We start from the raw sequence: 20,338 nt of genomic DNA, 5'->3' as shown, positions 1-20,338 counted from the left end.
GAGCCCAATGTGGGACTCGATCCCAGGACCCTGAGACCATGACCTGAGCTGAAGGCAGAGGCTTAACCCACTGAGCTACCCAGGTACCCCGGGTTTGTTTAGTTTTGTAAGAAACTGCCACGCTGTCTTCTCAAGTAACCATAACATCTGGCATTCCTTTAAGCAGTGACTGAGAGTTCCTGTTGCTCTACATTTTTGCTAGCATTTGGTGTTGTCAGTATTCTGGATTTGGGCCATTCTAATAGGTTGCCTCTTGCCTTTTAGTGTTCTATTCGCCCCCTTGTCTTAATAGCTCACTCTCCTGTTTTATCCTAGACTGTGTCATTGCCAATAATTATAGCTTTAATATAATCCCAGTTGCAAGCAGTCTACTTTCTGACCACCCTCCTGTCTTTCTTTTTACCCCCTCTTCTACCTATCTTGGTTTATTGGTTTATTACAGATTATTGTTGCTTTGTCAAACCTAGGTGAAGTTCTGCCTCTCATGGTAGACCGGGGTCTGCAGTTTTAAAACTTAGGGAGTATATAGAGAATAGGCATGTATTGAGTGTCCCAAATGTGAGTATCTAGACTGTAAGAAGACATTTGGGCTCCTGGGGAATAAAGGAAAATAAAGAATACGGTTGCACTAAATGAAGGGGAAAAGACATCTGTGCAGTTTTACCTTCCACTGAATTGACCCCCTTTCCTTTCCATAGGCATTCTGGTCCTATCTTTGAGAGCCAGGTTCAGAGTTGTGCTGAAGTGCTTTCCTGGTACCTGGTCCAGAAACCTTGGGAATGTGTGGAAGTTACAGCTTTGAAGAACCTTGGTTATAGGTACTAATACTGTAACTTTTTGCTCAATATTAAAGATAGCAGTGGAGCCATGGATCTGTTTGGAGGTGCAGATGATATATCATCAGGGAGTGATGGAGAAGATAAACCACCTACTCCAGGGCAGCCTGTTGTAAGTAAAATTACCAGTGTGAACTGGGCCCTTACTGAAGCCTAAGTAAATGTTTCAGAGATTTCAGGTCGCTATTATGCCAAGGAGAGGAAGTTGCTAACTGATTTGCAGTATGAAAATACAAGGAACAGATGACTTCCTTAGGTAAGGAACTGTTGTTTATGAGGAGGAATAGGAAAATTGCCCTGGTACTTCTTTACCGTGGAGTACTGTTCAGCATTGGAAAGGATTGAAGTATTTGTATACACAAGAGCTTGGATGAAATTTCAGGGTATGCAGAGTGACAAAAAGCCAACCTGAAAAGGTTACATGCATTGTGATTCCACTGACACACTATTCTTTTTTTTTTTTTTTTTTTTAAGATTTTATTTATTTATCAGAGAGAGAGAGGGGGAGAGAGCGAGCACAGGCAGACAGAATGGCAGGCAGAGGCAGAGGAAGAAGCAGGCTCCCTGCCGAGCAAGGAGCCCCATGTGGGACTCGATCCCAGGACGCTGGGATCATGACCTGAGCCGAAGGCAGCTGCTTAACCAACTGAGCCACCCAGGCGTCCCCTGACACACTATTCTTGAAATGGCAGAATTACAGCAATGGAGAGAGATAAATGGTTACCTTAAGAAGGAATGAGCGCAAGAACAAAGTGGAGGTAGCTTTAGAAAAAGGTGATACGAATCTTAGTGGTGATGGGAATGTTTTGTATCTGATTGTATCAGGGTCAGTCTCCTGCTTGTGATATTATACTATATAGTCTGCAAAATGTTACCACTGGGAGAAACTGGATATAAAAAGAAAGAAAGAAAAAAAAAGAAATAATGGCCCAGTATGAGGTTGGTGCCACACTTGAAGAGACAAGACTGCAAGGATTTGTGATTTGAGAATCATTGATTTAAGTGTTTTTCTTGTTCTTGCCAAGAAGTGTGCTGTGTTGAAAATCTTCTCTGATTTTAATTGATAAAGTGACTTTGGTTGATGAATATTTGGAACACAGATTTATCACAAAAGAGATCTTATATTGATGCTTTCCAAAGCGATCTTGTTTCCCTTGTGGTTTTTAGTGGGGGCTTGTGTGGGTAGGGTAGAGATTGAGGGCTGCTTTAGTTCCAAAGCCTCAATATGCTTCCTGTCTACCTAAGTTATTAAAATGTGGAGGTTGAGCTAGATTAGACCATTTCTAAGGTTCTTTCGAGCTCTAAAATTGATTCTTTTACTAGGATGAAAATGGATTGCCCCAGGATCAACAGGAGGAGGAGCCAATTCCTGAGACCAGAATAGAAGTAGAAATACCCAAAGTAAACACTGATTTAGGGAACGACTTATATTTTGTTAAGCTGCCCAACTTTCTCAGTGTAGAGCCCAGGTAAGAGGGTCAGTTAAAAGTGTTTCTAGGTGTTGGATAGAAATATGTGGATTGTTGCTGTTTTTCTGATTTTACATGAGGTGGCTAATCACGAAATGGAAAACTCATCATGTGTCCCTGAAAAAAATCAAGTGTATCCAGTGATGGAAAATATATGGACTGTTGGTAAAGGAGACTTTTAATGCTTGTAATTGTTTTTGGCAGTTTGATACTTCCTTATGAATTAGCAGACATCACAAACCTTTGGTTGTTTTTGACCAGTGCAGCCCCGAAAAAGCTGAAATCCAGAGTGGCAGACTTTGCTAAAGAAACTGCAGTTGCTCACTGTAGCTGCCATCGTGGATCTAGAAAACCTAATGGTTTGGGACAGTTAGTGTTGATGGCTGTTATTCACTGAGTCACATGCAAGCTGCTGTGAGTTTTAAATTTCTTTTTTCCTCCAAGCAAAATGATGTGGAAAGCTAGAGCATGGGAGGCCTGTTCTTTGGAAGACTTACATAAGAGTGAAGAATATTTCAAATATTTACCCTTGCCTTTTAAGCAGTATGTGTTAACACCAATTTTCAAGAAGGTGTAGTGATTTGAATACTTCCTTAAAGTTGAACATGAAAATATTTGATGATTAATTAATTAAAATAATTAAGAATTATTTTTATTAACATATAATGTATTATTTGCCCCAGGGGTACATGTCTGTGAATCATCAGGCTTACACATTTCACAGCACCCACCATAGCACATACCCTCCCCAGTGTCCATAACCCAATCACCCTCTCCCTCTACGCCCCAGCAACTTTCAGTTCGTTTTGTGAGATTAAGAGTCTCTGATGGCTTGTCTCCCTCCCGATTCCATCTTGTAAGATTATGACTTTTAATTACATTATGATTTTTAGTGTAATGGTGTCTATTAATAGAGCTGTTACATAGCTGTAATATTCCTTAAAAATATGATTAGTAAGTTTATTTTAAAAACATTTTGTAGACCTTTTGACCCTCAATATTATGAAGATGAATTTGAAGATGAGGAAATGCTGGATGAAGAAGGTCGAACCAGGTTAAAATTAAAGGTACTCTTCCAAGCTGTACTCATTTAGTTTTTCCTTTTATAAAGTAAAACTTGGGGATAGTCACTTGAGACTTGAACTTTTAAAAAGGATTTTTTATGTTTTTTGTTTTATAAACAAATGAATTGTGTTTTCAGAATGTTTTTAGGAAGACAATATATAGCTTTTTCTCTGTATAGGTCTCTGTAAAATATATAGCACTTTTCCATCATCTTTTTCACTGTTATACTATTCTGATGCTTTAAAAAGATTATTAGCTTCTTCCTTCAGAGTAAGTAGCATTATGGTTTGGTGTTTATAATGACTACCTCCATATGTACTGTGGGTTATGTTCTAGCAACTTACTGCAAGAGGAAATCCTTCAGGTTCTTTGATCTATAGATTTAAAAAATCATATACAAAAGGAGAATCTATTACTAGTGCCTTCCAGTTGCTCTTGTTGAATATTAGAGATTTTTTTATTATACTACCTTTCTATTAATGTTTCTCTTTAATACCTTATACTGACTGTCTGTCCACAAAGGGCCTCTAATCTTCCTTTAATCAAGGAGGATGAAGGTTAAGCAGATAATTTAGAACTGAGTTGCACCAGAGAATGAGAAGCAGTTGAACTCATGGTATGATATTTGCAGCTATGCTTTTTTTTTTAATCCTTAAATCCAAAAAATTTCCTGTAATTATTTCAGTTTTCAGTGGACATTGTGTATGGTGTTTGAATGTTAAGAAGTGGCAGTCTGGCATTTTTAGAATTCAGGGGCCAAATTTTTAGAATAATTCCATCTTTTCAAGTGTGATAGATCTACAGGTATCTAAAGAACCTTATATAATATGGTTTCTATACAAAATGTGTGGGCTTCAAAGTTTTCAATGAAATTTCACTACTCGTTCCTATTAATGGAAATATAAATCAAATGAGAAAATGGAAATAGACCCCAATAAATTGTTCCAGGACACAGAATTAGTAGGCATAGTTATTAGACTATTATTTTTTTTTTGCTGTCTTTTACCTTGCCTCTTTTCGTCCCATATTTGCTCATCTGTTAATATTTTTCCTTCAAGCGTGTGTATCTATTGATAGAGGCTTAGCGCTGTGAATTTTTCATGCCTGTTTTAATGCCTCTGATAGTATTCTACTGCTTTTCATTATTTCTCATCCTTTATATAAATTAATGTAGTTCTGTATTTATTTACTCTTTATTGATTTTTTTGCATTTTTGCCTTACCTGCTGCTAGGGTGCAACAACATCAATATATCTATTTTCAGGCCATATAATATCAGACTAGTATAGGCATCAAAGATGAGGAATGAGTTTCTCATTTCTCATTTCTGTCACCAGAGCCTTGGTGCTTAGGGGCACCTGGGTGGCTCAGTCAGCTAAACATCTACTCTATTTCTTTTTTTTTTAAACGATTACATTTACTTATTTGACAGAAATCTCAAGTAGGCAGAAAGGCAGGCAGAAAGAGAGGGGGAAGCAGGCTCCCCGCCGAGCAGAAAGCCCGGTGTGGTGTGGGGCTCAGTCCCAGGATCCTGAGATCATGACCTGAGCTGAAGGCAGAGGCTTAACCCACTGAGCCAACTAGGCACCCCTAAACATCCTACTCTTGATTTCAGCTCAGGTCATGATTTCAGATTCCTGAGATTGAGCTCTGCATTGGGTTCCCTATTCAGCAGGGAGTCTGCTTGTCTCCTTCTCCTTCTGCCGTTCCCCCTGCTCATGTGCTTGCCATCCCCCTTAAATAAATAAATAAATATCCCATCCAAGTACTAACCAGGCCCGACCCTGCTTAGCTTCCGAGATTAAATAAATAAATCTTAAAAAAAAAAAAAAAAAAAGCCTTGGTGCTTAGAGTACAAAAGGTCGATATGTAACAGAAGGTTTGGTATGTGATGGAAAATAACGTTGGACCCTTTGTTTTTTGAGCGATGTTCCCAAGACTAGGATGATCATTACTTTTTTAAAAAAGATTTTATTTATTCATTTTTGAGAGTGGGGAGCGGTTGGGGGTGGGAGGGGAAAAATGAATCTGAGGCGGAGTCGGCACCTCGTGCAGAGCCTGGTGTGGGGCTCAATCTCACAACCAGGAGATCATATCTTGAGCAGAAACCAGGAGTCAGATGCTGAACTAACTGCCGCACAGGTGCCCCTACGGTAGCTGTTCTTAGATAGTCAGTTGGCGGTGTAATTAATTCTTTGAAGGATAAGGAACCAGGGTGCCTGGCTGGCTCAGTTGGAATTGTGTGTGATGCTTGATCTCAAGGTCATGGGTTTGAGCCCCACACTGGGTGTAGAGTACTAATAAATAAACTTATTTTAAATAAATAAACAATAAGGAACCAGGTATTGTTTATGTATTTCTATGAGGTCTTCCATCTTTAAAGCTACTTCACTGTGTCTTTCATCCCAATAGGGTTAAGACCTAGCAGTGTATCCTGTCATAGCATCATTATAGTTTGAATCACTTTATATAATAGCATCTTTCAAACTGGCTTCTCAGTTACTAATGGCCTATGTGTGCATATTTTTTGGTGTGAAAGGGGGGGTAGGAATAGTATAGATTGTTTTTATCCTTTTATTAGGGAAAATTTTAACACATTACGAATATAATGAGAACCATATAATGAACTCTCATGTACCCATCACACTCTTCAGTGGTTATCAGGTTAGACAATCTTGTGTCCTCTATATTCCCTACCATACTTTACCCAGACTTTTGAAATAATCTCAGATAATGGTATCACAGTTAATTAATGAATATTGATTTCTTTTATCAGCTGGCTTCATTGTTACTTTTTCTTCTTTTTCTTTTTTCTTAATTTATTTTCTTTGGTAATCTCTACACCCAGTGTGACCCTGGAATTCACAGCCTTGAGATCAGGAGTCAAATGCTCTTCTAACTGAGCCAGCCAGGTGCCCCCGTAGTTGTTTATTTAGTGAGAAATAAAGAGGAAAGGAAAAAACTGGAAGGGAACCAGTAAGACCCTGTTGCAGTATTGGTTTCTGGACTAGACTTCAGTGATTCATTCCTTACATATAGCACCCAGTGCTCATTACAGGTGCCATTTCTCTAATACCTATCACCCATCTAACCCATCTCTTACCTACCTCCTTCATCAACCCTCAGTTCCCTGTAGTTAAGAGTCACTTATGGCTTGTTTTCCTCTTTCTTTTTTTCTTTACTCCCTTCCTATATGTCATCTGTTTCTTTCTTAAATTCCACTATGAGTAAGATAATATGGTATTTGTGTTTATCTGACTGACTTCATTTAGCATTACAGCTCCATCCATGTCATTGCAAATGACAAGACTGCATTCTTTTTGATTACTGAATAATACTCCAGTGTGTGTGTGTGTGTATGTGTGTGTGTATTATACTGTATCTTCTTTTTAAAATTATTTTTATTAACATGTAGTATTTGCCCCAGGGGTACAGGTCTGCGAATCACCAGGGTTACATACTTCACAGCACTCACCATAGCACATACCCTCCCCAATGTCCATAACCCAACCAGCCTCTGCATACCCCTCTCCCGTCCAGCAACAGTCAGTCTGTTTTGTGAGATTAAGAGTTTCTTATGGTTTGTTTCCCTCCTGATCCCATCTTGTTTCATTTTTTCCTTTCCTACCTCCCAACGCCCCCACTCTGCCTCTCAAATTCCTCATATCGGAGAGATCATATGTTAATTGTCTTTCTCTGACTGACTTATTTCACTCAGCATAATACCCTCTAGTTCCATCCACGTCGTTGCAAATGGCAAGATATCATTTTCTTGATGGCTGCATAGTATTCCATTGTATATGAACGGATAAAGAAGGTGTGTGTGTGTGTGTGTGTGTGTGTGTGTATAAAGAATATATATATATATAAAAGAAGATGTGTGTGTATATATATACATTTTTATATATCTATATATATAGATGTATATAGCTATAGGTGTATATTTATCTATATACATCTATATATCCGTATATCCGTAGATGTATATACATCTATCTATATATAGATACAGAAGATTTATATCTATATATCTTCTTTATCCGTTCATCTGTTGATGGACATCTAGGTTCTTCCCATAGTTTGGCTGTGTGGACATTGCTGCTATAAACTTTCTGGTACATGTGCCCCTTTGGATCACTACATTTGTATCTTTAGGGTAAATACCCAGTAGTGCAATTACTGGGTCATAGGGTAGCTCTATTTTCAACTTTTTGAGGAATCTCCATGCTGTTTTCCAGAGTGGCTGTACCAGCTTGCATTCCCACCAACAGTGTAGGAGGGTTACCCTTTCTCCATCCTCTCCAATATCTGTCATTGCCCGACTTACTAATTTTAGCCATTCTGACTGGTGTGAGGTGGTATCTCCTTGTGGTTTTTATTTGTATTTCCCTGATGCTGAGTGATGTTGAGCATTTTTTTCATGTGTCTGTTGTTAATTTGGATGTCTTCTTTGCAGAAATGTCTGTTCGTGTCCCCTGCCCATTTCTTGTTTGGATTATTTTGTTCTTTGGATGTTGAGTTTGATAAGTTCTTTATATATTTTGGATACTAGCCCTTTATCTGATATGTTATTTGTGAATGTCTTCTCCCATTCTGTTGTCAGTTGTCTTTTGGTTTTGTTAACTGTTTCCTTTGCTGTGCAAAGGATGATCTTGATCTTGATGAAGTCCCAATGGTTCATTTTTGCCCTAGCTTCCCTTGCTTTTGGTGATGTTTCTAGAAAGATGTTGCTGCAGCTGAGGTCGAAGAGGTTGCTGCCCGTGTTCTCTTCAAGGCTTTTGATGGATTCTTGTCTCATATTGAGGTCTTTCATCCATTTTGAGTCTAAATTGTGTGTGGTGTCAGGAAATGGCCCAGTTTCATTTTTCTGCATGTGTCTGTCCAATTTTCCCAACACCATTTGTTGAAGAGACTTTTTTCCATTGGACATTCTTTCCTGCTTTGTCGAAGATTATTTGGCCATAGAGTTCAGGGTCTATTTCTGGGCTCTCTATTCTGTTCCATTGATCTATGTGTCTGTTTTTGTGCCAGTACCATACTGTCTTGATGATTGTAGCTTTGTAATAGAGCTTGAAGTTTGGAATTGTGGTGCCCACCAACGTTGGCTTTCTTTTTCAACATTCCTCTGGCTATTCGAGGTCTTTTCTGGTTCCATATAAAGTTTAGGATTATTTGTTCCATTTCTTTGAAAGAAATTGTTGGTGTTTTGATAGGGATTACATTAAATGTATAGATTGCATTAGGTAGCATAGACATTTTCACAATATTTGTTCTTCCAACCCATGAGATGGAACGTTTTTCCATTTCTTTGTGTCTTCCTTAATTTCTTTCATGAGTACTTAATAGTTTTCTGAGTACAGATTCTTTGCCTCTGTGGTTAGGTTTATTCCTAGGTATCTTACGGTTTTGGGTGCAATTGTAAATGGGATCAACTCCTTAATTTCTCTTTCTTCTGTCTTATTGTTGGTGTATAGACATGCAGCTGATTTCTGTGCATTGGTTTTATATCCTGGTACTTCACTGAATTCCTGTACAAGTTCTAGCAGCTTTGGAGTGGACTCTTTTGGGTTTTCCACATAGAGTATCATACCATCTGCAAAGAGTGAGAGTTTGACTTCTTTGTCAGTTTGAACGCCTTTAATTTTTTTGTTGTGTGATTGGTGGGGCTAGGAATTCTAGTACTGTGTTGAATAGCAGTGGTGATCGTCGACATCCCTCCTGTGTTCCTGACCTTAGGGGAAAAGCTCTCAGTTTTTCCCCATTGAGAATGATATTCACTGTGGGTTTTTCATAGATGGCTTTGATGATATTGAGGATTGTACCTTCTGTCCCTATATTTCGAAGAGTTTTGATCAAGATAGGATGCCATACTTTGTCAAATGTTTTTTCAGCATCTACTAAGAGTATCATATGGTTCTTGTTCTTTCTTTTGTTAATGTATTGTATCACATTGATTGATTTTACGGATGTTGAACCAACCTTACAGCCCAGGAATAAATCCCACTTGTCATGGTGAATAATCCTTTTAATGTACTGTTGGATCCTATTGGCTAGTATTTTGGTGAGAATTTTCACATCTCTGTTCATCAAGGATATTGGCATGTAATTCTCCTTTTTGATGGGGTCTTTGTTTGGTTTTGAGATCAAGGTAATGCTGGCCTCATAAAGTGAGTTGGGAAGTTTTTCTTCCATTTCTAGTTTTTGGAACAGTTTCAGGAGAATAGGTATTAATTCTTCTTAAAATGTTTGGTATACTTCCCCTGGGAAGCCATCTGGCCCTGGGCTCTTGTCTGTTGGGAGATTTTTGATGTCTGCTTCAATCTCCTTACTGGTTATGGGTCTGTTCAGGTTTCCTATTTTTTCTAGTTCAATTTTGGTAGTATATATGTCTCTAGGAATGCATCCATTTCTTCCAGATAGCCAAATTTGCTGGTGTATAGTTGCTCATAATATGTTCTTATAATTGTTTGTATTTCTTTGGTGTTGGTTTTGATCTCCCCTCTCTCATTCATGATTTTATTTATTTGGGTCCTTTCTCTTTTCTTTTTGATAAGTCTGGCCAGGGGTTTTCCAATCTTACAAATTCTTTCAAAGAACTAGCTCCTAGTTTTGTTGATTTGTTCTACTGTTCTTTTAGTTTCTATTTCACTGATTTCTGCTCTGATCTTTATTATTTCTCTTCTGCTGGTTTTAGGCTTTCTTTGCTGTTATTTCTCCAGCTCCTATAGGTGTAGGGTTAGGTTGTGTACTTGAGACCTTTCTTGTTTCTTGAGAAAGGCTTGTATGGCTATATACTTTCCTCTCAGGACTGCCTTTGCTGTGTCCCACAGATTTTGAACAGTTGTGTTTTCATTATCATTTGTTTCCATGAATTTTTTCAGTTCTTCTTTAATTTCCTGGTTGATCCATTCATTCTTGAGTAGGATGCTCTTTAACCTCCATGCATTTGAGTTCTTTCCAAATTTCTTCTTGTGATTGAGTTCTAGCTTCAGAGAATTGTGGTCTGAAAATATGCAGGGAATGATCCTAATCTTTTGGTATCGGTTGAGATCTGATTTGTGAGCCAGGATGTGATCTGTTCTGGAGAAGGTTCCATGTGCACTGGAGAAGAATGTGTTTTCTGTTGCTTTGGGATGGAATGTTCTGAGTATATCTGATGTCCATCTGGTCCAGTGTGTCATTTAAGGCCTTTATTTCTTTGTTGATCTTTTGCTTGGATGATCGGTCCATTTCAGTGAGGGGGGTGTCAGAGTTCCCTACTATTATTTTATTATTTTTGATGTGTTTCTTTGATTTTGTTATTAATTGGTTTATACAGTTTACTGCTCCCATATTAGGGGCATCGATATTTAAAATTGTTAGATCTTCTTGTTGGACAGACCCTTTGAGCATGATATGGTGTCCTTCCTCATCTCTTATTATAGTCTTTGGCTTAAAATCTAATTGATCTGATACAAGGATCGCCACCCCAGCTTTCTTTTGATGTCCATTAGCATGGTAAATTGTTTTCCACCCCCTCACTTTAAACCTGGAGCTGTCTTTGTGTTTAAAATGAGTTTCTTGCAGACAGCATATTAATGCGTTTTGTTTTTTTAAATCCATTCTGATACCCTCTGTCTTTTGATTGGGGCATTTACCCCATTTACATTCAGAGTAGCTATTGAGAGATGTGAATTTAGTGCTATTGTATTGCCTGTAACGCGACTGTTACTGTATAGTGTCTCTCTTCCTTTCTGGTCTACTACTTTTAGGCTCTCTCTTTGCTTAGAGGGCCCCTTTCAATATTTCGTGTTTGCAAATTCTTTTAATTTTTGTTTGTCCTGGAAGCTTTTTATCTATCCTTCTATTTTCAATGATAGCCTAGCTGGATATAGTATTCTTGGCTGCATATTCTTCTCGTTTAGTGCTCTGACTATATCATGCCAGTTCTTTCTGGCCTGCCAGTTTCTGTGGATAAGTCTGCTGCCAATGTAATATTTCTCCCATCGTATGTTACAGGCTTCTTGTCCTGGATTGCTTTCAGGATTTTCTCTTTGTCACTAAGACTAGTAAGTTTTACTATTAGATGATGTGGTGTGGACCTATTTCTATTGATTTTGAGAGTGGGTTCTCTGTGTCTTCTAGGTTTTGATGCTTGTTCCCTTTGCCATATTAGGGAAATTCTCTATTACAATTTGCTCCAATATACCTTCTGCCCCCCTTTCTCTTTCTTCTTCTTTTGGAATCCTAATTATTCTAATATTGTTTCGTATTATGGTATCACTTCTCTCTCGAATTCTACCCTTGTCGTCCAGTTGTTGTCTCTCTTTTGCTCAGCTACTTTATTCCTCATCATTTGGTCTTCTATATCACTAATTCTCTCTTCAGCTTCATTTATCGTAGCAGTAACAGCCTCCATTCTTGATTGCACCTCATTAATTCCTTTTTTGATTTCAGCTTTGTTAGATTTTAGTTCTTTTATTTCTCCAGAAAGGGATTTTATTTGTCCAGATAGGGTTTCTCTAATATCCTCCATGCCTTTTTCAAGCCCAGCCAGCACCTTGAGAATCGTCATTCTGAACTTTAGATCTGACATATTATCAATGATTGTATTGATTAGGTCCCTAGCTGTCAGTACAGCTTCTTGTTCTTTTTTTTGTGGTGAGTTTTTCCTCCTTGTCATCTTATCCAGATAAGAATATATGAATGAGAGAATAAAATACTAAAAGGGTGGCAAAGACCTCAGAAAAATGTATGCTAACCAAATCAGAGGAGACCCCAAACTGGGGGGGGGGGAAAAAAAAGGGGGAAAAAAAAAAAAAAAAAAAAAAAAAAATATATATATATATATATATATATATATATATATAAAAATTAGACTGGTGAATAGAACAGCTCCACCCACTTGATTTTGCATGCATTTTGGTCTCTTAGAAGGAACTACCTCCCAAAATTTTAAAGAAAGAAAAACTTATATGTGTGTGTGTATGTATACACAAAAATAAGGGTAAACGTGAGGAAGGGATGGAATATGACTGTAAAGATGAAAGTTTTTAAAGATATTCTAAAAAAGGAATTGATAAGTTGGTTGGAAAAAGAAGAAAAAAAAAGGTGGGGGGAAAGAATGTGCTCAGGCTTGGGGCGCCTGGGTGGCTCAGTGGGTTAGGCCGCTGCCTTCGGCTCAGGTCATGATCTCAGAGTCCTGGGATCGAGTCCCGCATCGGGCTCTCTGCTGAGCAGAGAGCCTGCTTCCCTCTCTCTCTCTCTCTGCCTGCCTCTCCATCTACTTGTGATTTCTCTCTGTCAAATAAATAAATAAAATCTTAAAAAAAAAAAAAAAAAAAAGAATGTGCTCAGGCTGGAGACTAGAACAAAGCCCTGTGCTAGATTTAGGGTATATTTTGATCTATTAGAAGAAATTCTATCCCAAAATTTTTTAGGAAGAAAAAAAACCCCTATATGTATACAAAAAAATAAGGTTAAATACAATGAAGGGTAAAATATGACTATAATAATGTAGGGTTTAAAAAGATTTTTTTAAAAGAAAGGTATTGTTAAGGTAAGCTGGTTAAAAAATGTTAAAAGGCGAAAGAGGAAAGGTTAAAAAAATTAGAATAAGAAAAAAAATTTTTTTTTAATTTAATTAACTTTGCAAGACTAAAGAATCATGGGGAGAAAGCCATGAATTCCATGCTTCGCTTTCCCCTCCTCTGGAATTCTGCTGTTCTCCTTGATTGGTGAGCGTGGTCTTGCTGGATGTTCTTGCTGATCTTCTGGGAGAGGGTTCTCTTTCCGGGATTCTCAAATGTCTTTGCCTGAGGGGATTCTCAAATGTTTTTGCCTGAGGCAGAATTGCACCAACTTTAGCAGTGCCAGGAGCCAGGAGCCAGGCTACGTAATCTGCTCTGGTTTGCTCTCAGGAGCTTTTGTTCCCTGAACGTTTTCTGTAGAGCTCTGAAAGATGGGAATGAAAATGGCGGCCTCCCAATCTCTGCCCTTGATAGCCGAGAGCTCGGGGCCTGCTCCTCAATTCTCCCTCAGAAAAAAGCCATCAATCCCTCCCTCTCCCTGGTCTTGGGCCACGCTCTGGGCTCACCCTGCCTGTGACCAAGCGTTTCTGTCTCTGACGCATGGGCCCGTTTGGAGTCTCCAAACCCAGCAGATTACTGCTTCCAGAGGAGGAAGGTGAGTCTTCCTGGGTCTGCCACTTGTGGGGTCCCTGCTCAAAGAGCAGTGGTCTGACTGTGCCTAGGATCACAGTTCAAGGTAACCCCAAGCTGAGAGCTCACTCCTCAGCTCTGTGTCTGTAGTCAGCTTCCCCACTCCAATACCTGGCAGCTCTGCCACACTCAGACACCCCTGATCCTGTGGCCCTGTGGGACCTGAGGCCCCACTGTCCCTGTGAGGGCTCCACCCCCACTTAGCCTCTGCAGCAATGTCTCTCAGTGGAGTAGACTTTTAAAAGTTCTGACTTTGTGCTCCACTGTGCCACTGCTTGCCGGGAGCCGGCCCCTCCCCAACAATCTATCTTTCCATCACCTTGGATTCACTTCTCTGCACGTCCTACCTTTCAGAAAGTGGTCGATTTTCTGTTCCTAAAATTGGGTGCTCTTCTCTTTGATCTTCTGTTGAGTTTGTAGGTGTTCAGAATGGTTTGAGAACTATCTAGCTGAACTGCCACCTGATGTCATTTCGGTTCGCTACTCCTCTGCCATCTTGCCCAGACTCTATATGCATCTTTTTTTTTTTTTTTTAATATTTCATTTATTTATTTGAGAGAGAGACAGTGAGAGAGAGCATGAGCGAGGAGAAGGTCAGAGAGCGAAGCAGACTCCCCATGGAGCTGGGAGCCCGATGTGGGACTCGATCCCGGGACTCCGGGACCATGACCCAAGCCGAAGGCAGTCGTCCAACCAACTGAGCCACCCAGGCGTCCCTATATGCATCTTTTTAATCGATTCACCAGTCAGTGGACATTTGGGCTCTCTCCACAGTTTGGCTGTTGTTGATAATGCTACTATAATTATCAGGGTATGTGTACCCTTTCAATACCCCTTGTATCTTACTTAGTAGTGCAATAACTGGATCATAGGGTAATTCTGTTTTTTAACTTTTTAAAGTTAAAAAGTATTCCAGAGTGGCTGCAGATTAGCATTCCTACCAACAGTGTGAGAGGGTTCCCCTTCCTCCATATCCTCGTTAACACCTGTTGTTTGCTGTGTTATTTTAGCCATTCTGGCAGGTGCTAGGTGATACCCATTGTGGTTTTGATATGCATTTCCCTGATGATGAGTGATTTTAAGCATCTTTTCATGGGTTAGCCAGCTGGATGTCTTTTTTAGAAAAGTATCTATTCATGTCCTCTGTCCATTTCTTAACTGGATTATTTGTGTTTTGAGTGTTGAGTTTGGTAAGTCCTTAATAGATTTTGGATCCTGACCCTGTATCAGATATGTCATTTGCAGTTAGCTTCTCCTATTCCGTAGGCTACTTCTCAGTTTTGTTAATTGTTTCCTTTGCTGTGCAGAAGCTTTTTGTCTTGATGAGGTCCCATCAGTTCATTTTTTGCTTTTGTTTCCCTTGCCTTTGGTGACGTGTCTAATAAGAAGTGCTGTGGCCTAGATCAGAGAGGTTTCTGTCCATGTTCTCTTCTAGGATTTTGGTGGTTTCTTGTCTCACATTTAGGTCTTTTATCTATTTTGAATTTATTTTTGCGTTTGGTGTAAGAAAGTGGTGCAGTTTGATTCTTCTGCATGTTACTGTCCAGTTTTCCTGACACCATTTGTTAAAGAGACTTTTTCTCTTGGATAGTCTTTCCTGCTTTGTCAGTGATTAGCTTACCATTTAAAGATTTATTTATTTATTTTAGAGAGAGTGTGATTTAAGGGGGTGTGGGGAAGGGCAGGGAGAGAAGGAGAGAGAATCTCAGTCAGACACACTGCTCTCTCTGTGTGGAGCCTGACACAGGGCTTGATCTCAGGACCCTGAGATCATGACCTGTGCTGAAATCAGGAGTCAGATGCTTAACTAACTGAGCCACCCAGGTGCCCCATTCCCACTGAGTTTTTAATTTCAGGTTTTCATTTTAGAAGCTCTTGAATGTTTTTCAGAACCGCCTGGTATTTCTACCACATGCAATCAAGATAAAGTTAGAGTCTAAACCTTTAAAAAAAAAAAAACCTGGGTTTTTAATCTTGGGTGCTGCTTTTTTCCTTCCCCATATTTGGGGAATTTCCCTATTTCCCTGGGCAAAGGTTTTTGGTCCTACATTTATTTGGTTTTTAGCTTTATAGGAGAACTTTCTTTCTTTCTTTTTAAAGATTTTATTTACTTATTTATTTGACAGAGAGTACAAGCAGGGCGAGTGGCAGGCAGAGAGAGAAGCAGCAGCAGGATCCCTGCAGAGTGGGGGACACCCGATGTGGGACTCGAACCTAGGACCCAGGGATCATGACCTAAGCCTAAGGCCGCTGCTTAACCCACTGAGCCACCCAGGCGCCCCAAAAACCTTCTTTATAGAGGGAGCCTCAAGTCTAAATTGCTAATTCCTGTGGCCTCAAGTCTTATTCCTGTCCTCATAGCTTTTACTATGAGCTCTTTCTTTACATATCCCAGGGCTGCTATGGATTTTGCATTAGTTCAAATGCTCTGGCACTCAACTTCCTTTGTGATTCTAGCACTAGGAGCTCAGAAGTTAAGCTAATTGTTTTTCCTGTTGCTAATTTATTCAGCCTCTCTAGTTGATTATAACAAGAGGGTTTCAGTATTGTCTGTTTTTCTGTCACTAAGTGTGTGACAGAAATGCTATGATTATGTGTCTCTTGAGGAAAAAGATACATTAAACTACAGCATTCTAAGGCATTTGTGTTTTGAACCAGGTAGAAAATACAATAAGATGGAGGATACGCCGGGATGAGGAAGGAAATGAAATCAAGGAAAGCAACGCTCGGATCGTCAAGTGGTCAGATGGGAGGTAAGCTCAAAATGCCATGAAAAACATTGAAATACCTGGACTGTGGCTAGGAGAGGCGAAACTTCAGAAGAAAACCTTATTTGGGGTATACCTCTTATTAAAGGGTTTCCACTGCTTGGTCTCTGGCATTGCACAGAAGACCTGAGAGAAGTAAATAGGTAGTTGAATGTTGGACAGGCTGGTGAAAGACATTAGAAATAGGCCAAAAATGTGGTCATCCTCTCCGGCCACAGCATAATAGTTTGGAAATGTTATACCAGCTCTCCTGCCCATTGCCAGCTGTTCACTGTAAGATAACAAGTTAGAAAAACTACCTTTCCCTGGGGAAGTGGTAGAGACTGAGTACCCATTAGAGCATGCTTTCCTTCTCGGCATGCTTTGTTCGTAAACCAGAGACATACAATGTATGTTACTCTGTGTAGGTGGTTCCTCATATATATCATGTCTCCTTTTTTCCTCTCCTTCTGAACTCTGTGAAAGGAGAGAAAGTAGCAGTTGAGTCACAATTTCAGTAAAGTGAAATGGTAGAATAAAGCTTTATGACTTTAACGTGTGAAGTGTTCCTTCTTTTCAGCATGTCTCTGCATTTAGGCAATGAAGTGTTTGATGTTTACAAAGCTCCACTACAGGGAGATCACAACCATCTTTTTATAAGACAAGGTACTGGTCTACAGGGACAAGCCGTTTTTAAAACCAAACTCACATTCAGGTAACTATTAGAAACTACTGTTTTTACAGTAAAAGCAGTGAATATAGATACTGTCCAAAATACTTGATTCCTGATTTGACATGACCGTCCATATAGTTCACCAAGGACTAGTGTCTGGTTCTCAGCTCTGAAGGCTCAGATGCTGTTCTGTCAAGTGCACTAAAAGTTGCTGTTTCACAGGGAACTAGGTCATGATGAGAAAACTTTTAGAAGAGACTGTTTTGTAAACCACAGTGTTAATTTATTAATTCCAGTGATGACTATAACTGCCAGGAGGCCTAGAATACTTGGGGGTCAGCATGTCTTTTGTTGTTGTTGTTGTTAAATTGATCTGGAAGACTAATTGGTAGCTGGAGGTTGGTAGTATGCATGCAGTCAGAGGAAAGGCAGTGAGATGGGTGTGGAGGCTGGGGTCATCCCGTTCTTGAGGCTGCAGCATCAGTAGCTCTGCAGGGATGTGTCTTTAGATGGGTAAGCACTACACTGAGATGTTTTTATTTTCTTTTTCTTGATTCGAAGCCAATCATCCTCCTTGGGTAATGTTTATCTTCAGTGATCTTGGTTATGACTTAGCTTTTTGAGGATTGTAGTGGTCAGAAGTAGAGGCTTTCGGAATCAGATAGACCCGTATTTCTATCTTACTTCCCCTTGTGTGACCCTGTGCAACTTTCTTATCCTCTCTGCTCATTTACATACATAAAATGGAATAATTATAGAGTAGCTGTGACAGTGAAGTCATTTCATTTGTAAAACGTGGAGCACATTGCTTGGCACTTAGTTTTCAGTAAATGCTCCTTCAACCATGTATTTACTGATTCTGGAGGGTGATCGTGCCATGTAAAGACTTTTACTCCAGCTTTTGTTTTTCACTTATAAGATAAGAATGTTCCAGTTAGCCACAGGATGAAGAAGGTTTGCAGGCCCTCACCTAGTATATGCAGTTGAGCGTCCTTGCCTATTTTTTGCTGGAGAATAGGAAATGGTGTCTGGTCTCTCGTTTTGGTGATGTTGATGATGTGACTGACTCACAGATAAATCTGGTAAACAGACATTTTTGTTCATTTCTTGCAGACCTCACTCTACAGACAGTGCCACACACAGAAAGATGACCCTGTCACTTGCGGATAGATGCTCAAAGACACAGAAGATTAGAATCTTACCGATGGCTGGTCGTGATCCTGAATGTCAGCGCACAGAGATGATTAAGGTTCGTTTGCTGTGCATTATCTTGAGATTTTTGGTACAGTCATGCTTCAGAGAAACTGCAGGTTTGGTTCCAGACCTCTGCAGTGAAGTGAATATTGCAGTAAAGTAGAATCAAATGAATTTTTTTGTTTCTCAGTACATATAAAACATGTTTATAACATGGTGTGCAATAGCATTATGTCTAAAAAAAAGTACATATCTTAGTTTAAAGCTTTTTTGCTAACCATCATCTGAGCTTTTCAAGTCATGACCACTCATCACAGATCACCATAACAAAGAGAATAATGAAAAAATTTGAAATATTGCAAGAATTACCAAAATATAGAGAAACACAGCAGATGCTGCTGGAAAAATTATGTGAATGGACCTGCTTGGTGCTGCATTGCCACAAACCTTCAATTTGTAAAAAAACAAAACACGGTATCTGCAAAGTGCAATAAAATGAGGTATAGCTGTATGTTAAGGATAGCATTTCCCAAGTCTTTTTTTCTCATCCCTTAGCCACCTTTTTTCCCCTCACACTGGCGTGGGCAGAGAGCCAGATCAATTCCCGAAGCATTTGCCAAGCAAGAGTGATGTGGTGATGGTCACAAAACAGACGCGAGGGCTCGGGTTTCACTCACCAGATCCTGACGGTTCAGGAACAAACTGGGGTCTGAAGGGATCTGAACATTGGTGTAGAATTTCAGAGGTGATTCACTGAGCTGTGTCTGTGTTATAAAGTAGTAGAAATGCTAGTGATGTAGTCTAAAATAGAATAAATACAGACAAGAAGTTTAAGTGGGAACACCTAAGGAGAATCGGGCAAAGGTCCGTTTATAATGCTGTGCCTTTCTGAGTTGCCACAGCTGCTGGTGAGGCGCGCATCCGTGCAGGGCACCATCCCTCAGTGATGAGGGTGTACGTGTATATTGACTCCGTTGGCCTTTCGTGCAGCACTTGCTATAAGAAGCTGTATGCAGCTGAATAGTTTCATTCTCTGATACCTGCTAGATATCACGCGTTGCCCTGCCTGCTTCATGGGATTCCATTCCCGAGTGCACCAGAGCACAGTGAGGCAAAGACACTCTGGCTCTTAGATTCTGCTGATGGCCTGGCCCCGGGCCTCTGCTTTCTCTTCCTTCTCATATTTTGTTCATGGAGGCAGGTTAACTAAACCAGGTTCATAGCAGTGCCTAACCCAGTAGTGTGGGGGCACATTGGCTTTGGAGCGTTACTTTTTGCCCCATTTCCTAGCCTTTTCTCCTCAAGCCAAGGTAGCTACAGGAACCTTCAGACTCTGGTCTCAGCATTATTGGAAGAGCCCTCTGGACCACCTTGAAAGATACCCCAGGTCCTCCCCCACTTCCCCAGTTTCCATGGAAATGCATAAGGAATGAGCTAGTTGTTGTTAATCCCGGTTGTACCAACAGTGATTTTTCTTTTATACTCTGTACAACTTTAATGAAAAGTTCCCTGCATAGAATGTCTAGCAATGTTGTGTGCAGTAATAGCAATTAAATGAGGAATTCAAAGAAATGCTGTAATATCCCTGACCTCTCATATTCTGTCTCTACCTTGTAAACACTGTGAATGGCCAGGCAGAGGACGTGTGTGACTGTTCTGCTTTGGGGCTCAGGGATCCTCCCCTACCAGCGCCTCCCCGTCCTGTCATCAGGAGCTGTGGGGAAGCTCTCTGGCGGGGAAGGGCCCAGACGGGACCATCTGCTCACCACTGTAGTTCGGTGGAGCCTGTGTGCGCCGGGTGTCTGTCTTGGGTCAGCAGACACAGCCTCCCTCGGGTGTCCACTGGGCGTGGCTGAGGTTCCTCAGGCTGCTTGCTGCTCTCTGGGCTCTGCCTGGCAGCAGGGGGGACACTACAGCTCCCGAGGCTACGTGTGTGCCAGATCTGACTGGGTGGTTAGCATGAGGGGGCCTTCTGCCCCTTCAGCCTGTGCTCCCTTCACGCCTTGGAACTCAACTGCACTGAGTGATCACGGTGTGAGGTAACGGGTGTGGCATGGGGAGGACTGCAGAAATAGGTATTATCCTGGGCTGGGCATTTACAGGTTCCTTCTAGTAAAAGTAGTTTAAGTGGGCAGTAAACTAGCTCATTTTTTAAA

General features: G+C 40.2%; 1 protein-coding gene across 1 annotated transcript in view; it reads left to right on the top strand.

Annotated features, from left to right (window-relative positions):
- The window catches only part of LOC131999764 (RNA polymerase-associated protein LEO1), a 44,972-nt gene that overhangs the window by 15,587 nt on the left and 9,047 nt on the right, over positions 1-20,338 (top strand). The window contains exons 4-9 of the mRNA XM_059372835.1: positions 854-948; positions 2,160-2,305; positions 3,288-3,372; positions 16,227-16,321; positions 16,896-17,030; positions 18,102-18,237. Of these exons, the coding sequence (XP_059228818.1) occupies positions 854-948; positions 2,160-2,305; positions 3,288-3,372; positions 16,227-16,321; positions 16,896-17,030; positions 18,102-18,237 (692 nt within the window). The remainder of the gene's footprint in view (positions 1-853; positions 949-2,159; positions 2,306-3,287; positions 3,373-16,226; positions 16,322-16,895; positions 17,031-18,101; positions 18,238-20,338) is intronic.

This window comes from Mustela nigripes, chromosome 13 (genome assembly GCF_022355385.1).
Source record: "Mustela nigripes isolate SB6536 chromosome 13, MUSNIG.SB6536, whole genome shotgun sequence".
Lineage (NCBI taxonomy): Eukaryota > Metazoa > Chordata > Mammalia > Carnivora > Mustelidae > Mustela > Mustela nigripes.
Note: the sequence above shows the minus strand (reverse complement) of the source record. Positions and strands in the feature narration are given on the sequence as shown.